This window comes from Corvus brachyrhynchos, unplaced genomic scaffold (assembly GCF_000691975.1).
Source record: "Corvus brachyrhynchos isolate BGI_N302 unplaced genomic scaffold, ASM69197v1 scaffold115, whole genome shotgun sequence".
Lineage (NCBI taxonomy): Eukaryota > Metazoa > Chordata > Aves > Passeriformes > Corvidae > Corvus > Corvus brachyrhynchos.
Genome location: NW_008239553.1, coordinates 21020014 through 21029230, shown reverse-complemented (window position 1 = coordinate 21029230; position 9217 = coordinate 21020014). Strand labels below are relative to the sequence as shown.

Sequence of the window (9217 nt, the reverse complement as noted above, 5' to 3'; positions counted from 1 at the left end):
CTGGTTATATGCAAGCACCCTTGAACAGAAGAACAGAAGAATTAAAACTGACACAAAACTAACAAGCACTGCTCATTCAGCCCTTGCTTATTCATACCTGTTTGTAATTTCTAATATAATCTAGGAGTTAAAGCAAAATGCACACAGAACATTAGAATAAAGATTAATCAATTGTCATCAAATGACTATGCCAAGTTACTGTATTTCTCAAAACTACTTACTATGGCATTAGCAACTTGTAACATCTCTTCAAACAAAGAGTCTTCTTGTTTGTGACGTCCACTTGTATCAACAATGATTATTTCGAAGTTTTCATTCTTAAATTTCTCAACACCTTCTGAGGCAATTATTACAGGATCCATTTCTGTATAACTGGTCAAAAAGAGAAAGAGACTCAGAATTTTGTCACTTGACTATAAACTTGTTAACTATAAATCTATCTAGATTTCAAGAGGGAATTCCTCTTATGCCAAGAGAAAATTGGTTAAAAATACGCTTTCCTAAGCCATTTACCCTTACTGTTCAGTGAACCAAAGCACAAAGACTGAAGTCTGTCTCACCTGCTGGAAGTTGCAATAAGTTCTATTACACCTTCCCTCAAATTAGGTGATGCTAGAGGGGGTTTAGTGCAAAATGTTCAATAAGGAACAATACATAATTGGAGTTGAATTGTTCTCCAAAGTGATTCTGAAAGACGCTTACCTCCCATAAAAGGGAATTCTTGCTTTTGTGGCATTCTGCTTTAACTGGTCAAAAGCACCTGTAAGACAGGTATAGTCAAGGGACTACTTAAGAAAATCTGCAAATATTATAGATAGAGAACTACATCATTAAAGTCTGTGTTACCTGCTCTGTATGTGTCTGCACATATTAAACAAGTCTTCCAGCCTTTCCTCTGATAGAAGTACGCTAACTGTGAAATAAAATCCAAAACAAGTAGTTACACCGAAGTCCCACTGACATGACACTTCCAACATCTTGTAAGTCTCACACAGAGGACACAAAGTCAAGCCAGCCTTTCTATAACTGAGGCCACAGAGTAAGACTGTTCACTGTTAGCATGGCCATTATTTAGAAAAGCACGTTATAAATAATTATTAATGGCAAGATGAAAACACCTGCTTGACTCTGTTTCTGATTTCAATTTCTTGAAATGACAATTTCTAGGAATGACTACAAATAACTTAAGTTCCCATTTTACTAACTCCTGAATTCTTCTTACTGCAGATAAATTAATCCTGCAGATTGGACTAGGATGTAGAAACCACCCAAAGCAATACTTCAATATCAAGTACCATAATGGCTACAACTTGTACAGCTCTATGTTTCTGTACTTCCACAGGAACAAAGATATTTCCCTTTAAAGGACATGTTTAAAAGCAGTGGATAGAATCCTTAACCTTCTTACAACACTCAGCTTCACTGGTGCTATGTACGTTCACAAAACACTTGACTGACCAAAGAAAAATGTTCAAAATAAAGTTCACCTACAGAAGCATTAAAGTCTTCTGAAATCAGAGCAGGCTATACTGAGTTTATCACTATATGTAAATCTCAAAAGGAGATGACAAAAAACAACAAAGATGCATCTTTTTCCACAGGATAATTTCTCCTCACAACTTGGAATATATCCAGCTCTGTCTCGGGGTGAATGATGAGCGAGTCAAGAGCTTATGGTTTAAGAGAAAAGGGCAGATTAGTGAGGGTGATGTTGTGGGTGTTTGTTACAGGCCACCTGATGAGAAGGAGCAAGTGGATGAGGCCTTCTACAGGCAGCTTGAAGCAGCCTCAAAGTCACAGGCCCTGGTTCTTGTGGGGGACTTCAAGCACCCTGACATCTGCTGGAGAAGCAATGCAGTGAAGCACAAACCATCCAGGAGGTTCCTGGAAAGCACAGATGACAACTTTCTGTCACAGGTAGCAGATGATCCCACAAGGAATGGTGTGCTGTTTGACCTTACACTAACAAACGGGGAAGGCCTTGTTGGAGAGGTGAAGATATGTTGATTCAGAGCATTTCTTTTTTAGCCTTAAAAAAATACAAATGCAAATTTTCTCAATGAATCAGGGGCTGGAAGAGGTTTCATATCACCCATTTATACTTAACTGAGGTATCTAATACAAAGGCCAAATTCCTCTCGTTTTCCTAAATAAGTAATAGAATAAGCATCCAGTCTTAGTACTAGTCTTAATCCTAGAAAGTGAATTACAGTGTTGTGGTTTAACTCCACTAAGTACAAGGACAAATAGAAAGACTCTTATCCATATAGGGTATTGTTTCATCAAGAGTTTCGTTTAAAAAGTTTTGAAGGGAGTCCTACAAGCCATAAATTGCCCCAAAAGAATATTACTTTGAACATTCATCTCATCTCAGAAACCCCTCTGCAAATGTATCTCTACGTGGTAGTGAGTTACAGCTTTCCTACTAACAAAACCAGCACAGATCACAAGCCAATCCTACCTAAGGAGTCCAATGACCACCAGCTTCCCCAAGGCAAAAAAAACCCCAACAAACAAACCAAAAACGATGCAAAGAGATTCACTGTATGTTACCTTTGAACAAGTTGTTGTTTTACCACTTCCTTGCAAACCAACAAACATTATAATATTCTGTTTTCCTTTGGTAGGTGTCCATGCCTTGACTCCAGGATCTACAAGCTAAAGAACGAAGAGTAATATAGGTAGCAAATTTCCAAAGCACAGAACAGCTGGTGTCACAGTCATGCTAGGTGCCTGGTTTCATATTCAAAGGAGCAAATCGATTTTTGCACATTGTCATCTTAATCTGGCTTAGGTTCTTGTTGATTTACAGTGAACAGCAACAGCCCGTGCAAGATATCTATACTACATAATGTTCTGCATGATAATTCTGCAACAATAACAGCATTAATTTCTTTCTAACACCAAGCACAGTCAGGGTGGCCTGTATATATGGCAAAAGGATAACAACCAACACAGAAAGGTGACCTCTGCCCCTCTGTCACTGCTCAGGATGGGCTTCTTCTAGTAAGAATCCTACAGCACAGAAGGCTTTTTAGGGTTGCTGCCTCACTTGTGAAATGAGTAGAAGGTACATACATTCCTGAGAGCCACCATATGTCTGGGCACAGACTACAGAAGAACAAATGACTACACTGTTAACTGGACAGAGGTCAGAATATGGATACCCAAGTCCTGATTTGACCAAGAAGGCAGATTTATGAGAAATGTTGCTTTGAGCTGTTGGGTTATTACTTAACACGTTCCCAAAGACTTATAAGTAGTCTGAATATTAGGGTAGCAAAGGTGTGTTCTGGGACAACCAAAGACAGTCTAGAAGCTAGCAGTACTTTACTCTTGTCTTTACCTTCCAGTTGAAGAATAAGAACAATTGAACTTAAAGCTTAAACTGAAGTTAGTTTGAGAAATGCCCAGGATGTAGTTTCAACTAGAATACTACTGTTTGCAATAGTAAGAAGCCTCACATCAGAAAGCATAACTGCAGGTACCACATAACCACTCAAAATCTTGGCTTGCTACTGCACTACTTCCAAGCCCAGACTGTACAAGGAAAGTGATGCAATGCAGAATTTTTAAGTCCTACCTTAACAAGCTCTTTAAAGACTGCATGCTGGATCATTTTTCTTTTGTTAAGGCCAGATGCCATTTCTTCAAGATCAATTGCAGACCTGAGTTTAAGAAAACCATGAAACAACTAGCATAACTGAATGCATCACTTGAACCTAGTAATAAACGAAGTTTTTGCAACTGCAACAGCACCCTGATTTGTTCTGAGTTTTCAGATAGGATGTACTTAAGAAGTGACATGCATGGGAGACATTCTTATGTGGAGGACAAAAACAGGTTTCTAAAATGCATCTTTCAGACTTGCATTTACTTAGATTACACATCTGAAAATAGGCAACGTAACAGTACTAGTCAGATACACGTATCTATTTATAGCCAGCACAGAACATGTGAAGATGATGTGTCTAGGAAGTAATGAAGAACTTGTTTATCAGACAACTCAACTGATGACAGCAATAGATATTTGAAACAACCCTGTAACAGCAATAAATGACTAAATTTGACTGAAGATTCTTTTGATGGAACTGGCTAAACATTTAGTTCAAAGTAAACTCGGTGTGTCTAAAAAAACCCCAACATATAAAGTTACAAATTAGTTGTTCTTTGTAAACTCAAATTACAGCTTTTACAAATATCAAAAGTTAAATGCATTTTCACTATTTCACTTACTTGACATTTTCTCTGAGTTGCTTCACAAGTTTGATATTAACATCAGCTTCCAGTAATGCTGTACATACTTCTTTTAACATAGCATTTAAAACCTTCGGAGTATAAAAGAAAAATTAGAGAAATTGTTTTACAATACACAGACATTAACTAGGCCACTATTAGGTCAAAATAAGAATGTTAAAGTCTATTTATGATACAACCATGGCTTTCACAAATTAAATGCACGTAGTCCTACCATTAAATCAACTGTCACAAAAAAAATCTGTGCATTTGTTCCTATGTAAATACAATTTAAATCTGAAAGGGTAATACTGAAAGAGAAGGGTTCTCAATTTTAACAATTGCACACTGTATAACACTAACACAAAACACTTCCTATTGCATTATGGCCAGCAGCTCATATGGCAGCAAGACTTCCTAAACTTCCCTCTGGGTACTCCTTAGAGAGTACATCCAAAAAAAAAAATCTCAGATCACAACCCCATTTCTGTAAATAACAATATTCCTTAGCTGTAAGATGGACACCCTGCTAGCTGCATTTTCAGAAACTGGACTGCTGCTCTGATTGTATGCCTTTTAGGTAAGCAGGTGCCTCAGCCAGAAACCCTGTTTATTCTGAGTTTTCAAAGTCTTGAACAGAAAGATTTTTCTGAAAGTAACACCTGCATAAATGATCTCATTTTCACATCTTGAGCTCTTGCAGGATAAAAGCTTCCATAGCTAAAAAAATTTAATTGGGCTGTATTTGCTTCAGTTAAGGATTTTTTGTCTCCCAGAAGAACATATATTAGAAGTTTTTCTCTATGCATAAGTTCTAACCCTACAGCTCTCAATGAGCCTACTTTTTAGTTACTTTAAGCCACCCATCTTTCCACCTGAAAAGCATTTCTAGCAATCTATGTACTCAGAGACACTTTGAAACCATCACATTAGTTAGTTTTCCATCTTGTATTGCACTCCTATGACAGAACACACCTAGTTATAATTTCAAACTCTTAATTAGAAAAAATACAGACCATACCAAGCCAAACAAACTTCCTGAACCACACACTGGCTTGAATATAAAGGCAGCAAATGCAAAACATCCCTCACATTTCAGACAGCAAAGCTTACATTGAAACATATTTGTTCTTCCACATTTCAGTTTCTAGCAGCCTAGTACACATCTCCATAGTCTGCCTGTGCACACACATAAATCAGAGCAGGCACCTACCTTTCATCCAAACTTAGGTACACATTGCCTCCCTCCAGCATTACCTCCACAGAACACTAATCTCCCTAAGTACAGCCACCAGGCTCAAGGGCCCTTTCACCACGGGACCCACTATGTCTGAGGTGATGACCCAGGTATAAATCTAGTTTTACGTTCAGGCAGTAGTACTCTTAGGGGCTTAAAACCTCTAGTAGAAATTTTACGTGAAGGAAAAAAAAAAGTCTAGGGAGAACATCAGCCTACTTCAAGCTTCTCATCAGCCTTTGAGAGCTTTTTCTCAGAACTTTTCAAGTGTTAGTGCCACCACATTTGTACACTACATACCTCTTCATTGATAATTGTAGCATTGCTCAGTGAGCGCAATGCTGAAGTTATTTTTCTTCCAAGATCTGCCAGAACCATTTTGGCGGCTTCAAGTACAACTCAGAAGGATCTGGAAAAAAATTTAAAAATCAAATTTTAAACTATTTGAAGCTATGTCATCACAAATTAATTATTCAAGTAACTTTTGGGTAAGAATCCTGCTTTGCATTCTAGAAAGTGCACAAGTTTTACTTTTTAAAGTTATTTTTAGGAAATATTGGCCTGAAGTTAATTTTAGGCAATTCTGATGGCCTACTTAAAAAGAGAGATACCACGCTTCAATTAGGAAGGATTTCACTGTGTAGAAGAAATGTGCATTGAATTCACCATGAAAAAAAACCAGTCCAGATAGACTTCCAGAAAGAATGCTAAATGCTTTTTATCCTCTTATCAGCAATATACTACATGACAGAATAAAATCAAGCAGAATAGCCTAGAAACTCTGCATCCTGCAAAAACAGTATGACCAGAAGCAAAATATTTTGCTAGCAAAATTCAACATTATTTATCAGTTGCATTTTATCCAGCTTCCACTAAATCAAACTGAATTTCCCATTTCAGTAACCCTACAAACATACTTGCATTTTGATAAGCAAAATTAATATAGTAGTTTTTAACAGCTGTATTGGAAAAACAGACTATTTTTGTTCCCTAGAAACACCTAGGATCTCATATATAAGCCTAAAGCATACCATAACTTACAGTTAGGAAACCATAAAAAGTTAATTTCTGAAAGGTACACATTCTAGTTAACATGCTAAACCACTCCACCCCCTATATAAGGTGGCAAGATATTCAGGAGAACGCATGGTAGAATTAGCAATCTAAAATTCTGAATAAGGGCAAACCAAAACTTGTCTGAAGAGCAAAAATTTGCAACACCACAGCTACTGCTGGAATGAAGCACTTCAAATACTTCTTATCTTCCACTTACAGTGTTGCTTTCTTGTACTCAACTGAAACTACTCCCTTGCTGACAGCCAAAATCAGAATCTCACATTTGAACTCCTCCTTTCAGAACTGAAAGCCAAGTTCCCAATAATGGGAGCCTCTGTAATCAAAACAGATGAGTTTCAAAGATTTTTGGGACTTCCCCCTGCCTCAAATGAAAAGAAAACAGAGAAGAAAGGCCAGTCCATTTATTGAAATTCAGAATGCACCATTAGCTATATTCTGATTTTATTTAAAAGAGAGGGCTCCAACACGGCTAAGAAAGCAGCTCACTGTATACACACATCAAGATTTACCAGCTGCACAGACCCCAAAAAGCATTTTAAATGTGTTTATAAATAATAAAAGATAGATTCCATAAGAGCTGAAACAATGCACCCATGTAAGACAACCTCCAGATTGCTTTGTCTAATTGAGAGTTATTATTGTCACCAACTTGGCAGGTTAAACCAACAACAAAGCCCCCAAAACAACTGCCAGTCTAACCCACCTTCCCCTGATACTGAGGCCACAACGTAGAACAAAGTCTCCAGGAGCTTCAGAAGACATAGGATAAATAAACCCAGTGTAAGTGCAGGAGTTGGGTAAGGCAAATGACACAGATAAATATATTCACACATTTTAAATTTAATGTACATTGCATGTACAAGCAAAGATATCCCTTACCATCTCAATATTAATTAAAAGATTAGTCTATGCTTCCTAAGGAACTCTGCCAGTAGAGTATTTGCAAACCAGTACACTAACAGAAATGGATGTCCATCTTCTTACATTGCTGGAAGGGGATTTCTACATGATATCTGAAGTGGTAAAACTCCAAGGTTTCCTTACAAGGCATACAAGTCACATTATTGCAGGATAATTCTAAAAAAGCATTATTATCAATAGGCTCTACCAAAGGGTCTCAGCAAAACAGATGTTCAAAACGTTTTCCAGGTCATTTTGGATAATCACAATGTGTAAGAAAAAACAACCCCCCAAACCTTTAAAAACAGCTTTGCAACTCAGTAAGCTTGAGCTGCTAAAATGGCAACCAATGACAAACTTAACTATAATGCTTGGATATATCAGCTAAGAAATTTGATAGGATGACCAACATACAGAAGTCACGTGAATACTCAGTATTTAAAATTAGTTTCCAGAGTTCTACAGATTTCCAAATACAGAAGGTTAATTATTTCCTAATAAATGAATGTTTCCTTTGCAGAATTCCAAAAGCTTCTTCTGACAGCCCTAAAATAATAATAATTCAAATCCTTTGCTTAAGGAGATGAGTTTAAGCATTTTCATATAAACTGCTCTCAGTAGCACATTATGAAATCGTAAGCCATCAGAATTTCTAAGGGCTGCCAAATACAGAAATTAACAGAACTTGTGACACAGTCCATCCAAGTCGAGAGCCACACTCCAGACAAAAACACACATAAGATGTTTTAGCAGGTAGGCAGCTTGGGCTGGCAGATAGCCAGAAAAGCATTAGCGGTAACTGCACTGCAGAACGTGTATGTACTGAGCAGCCCTAGTTCTGGAGACTTTAGCTTGAATGCAGCACCCCACAAACACACTGAGCAGGGCTAAACCCGGCAGGGCCCCCCAGGACACAGCCAGGCTGCCTGGAGCAGGCCTCGTGCTGAGCAAGGCCACGAGCTCTGTGCTGTCCGAGTCCCCTCTATGAGCAGCAGCCTGGGCACCTCCACACTGAGCTCCCAGGTCTTCGTGCTGCTGCAGTCCCAAGACCTCTGTGCTTCAGCCGTAAATGGGCATTTCAGGAATAAAGGGGCAGCAGAAATAGCGGGTGTCTTTCTATGCCATAGCAAACCAGCAATGAAGCAACTCTGAAGATACAGACCACCCATCCCTGCCCACCCATCCAGCATAAACCTCCAACCAAATCTGTCTAGTTAAACTAGCAATACTCCAATGTACAAGATTTTGAAAAAAATATAGGTCTAACAGGTAAAAGCAGTTTAAACAGCTGCTTTAAAACATAACAGCTCTTTTAAAAGAAAACAAGCAAAATAAACACTTAAAAACTGTACAATAAAGTTATACTACATGTACACATACATGGATTAAGACCAACTGCAAGTCCAACACTGTAACAGAGAAGAGGCTGTTTCACAGGTGGGAATGCCTTAAGCTACTGCAGCTACGCTCAACCTCAACTTACGAGCTTCCACCTCCTAAAATTCCCCAGCTGACGATGGGAAGCGCCCCCAAGGCAGCAGCAGGGAACGGCTGTCTCGCTTATGGCCCAACGCCCTCATTTTCACGGGAAAAGAGATGAAGACAAAAGATGGGATACATGGCCGGTCGCTGCCTTTCCCCCAGGCACCCAGGGCTGGCCACAGAGAGCGGCCGGACACCGGCTGGGCCAGTCCCGTCCCGGTGCTGTGGACAGCGGGGGCTGGGTCCGGGAGGCCCAGAACTGCTCCCGCGGAGCTCCGCCGGACT

At 38.9% G+C, this 9217-nt stretch overlaps 1 protein-coding gene across 1 annotated transcript in view; it reads right to left on the bottom strand.

Moving 5' to 3' along the window:
• Window positions 1-5904, bottom strand: part of SRP54 (signal recognition particle 54) — an 11845-nt gene extending 5941 nt beyond the window's left edge. Inside the window, exons 1-7 of the mRNA XM_017741922.1 lie at window positions 5774-5904; window positions 4237-4328; window positions 3584-3668; window positions 2554-2658; window positions 847-913; window positions 703-760; window positions 222-372 (exon numbers count right to left, since the gene is read on the bottom strand). Coding sequence (XP_017597411.1) covers window positions 222-372; window positions 703-760; window positions 847-913; window positions 2554-2658; window positions 3584-3668; window positions 4237-4328; window positions 5774-5851 — 636 coding nt within the window. The 5' untranslated portion in view covers window positions 5852-5904. The remainder of the gene's footprint in view (window positions 1-221; window positions 373-702; window positions 761-846; window positions 914-2553; window positions 2659-3583; window positions 3669-4236; window positions 4329-5773) is intronic.
• Between the last annotated feature and the right edge of the window lie 3313 nt (window positions 5905-9217).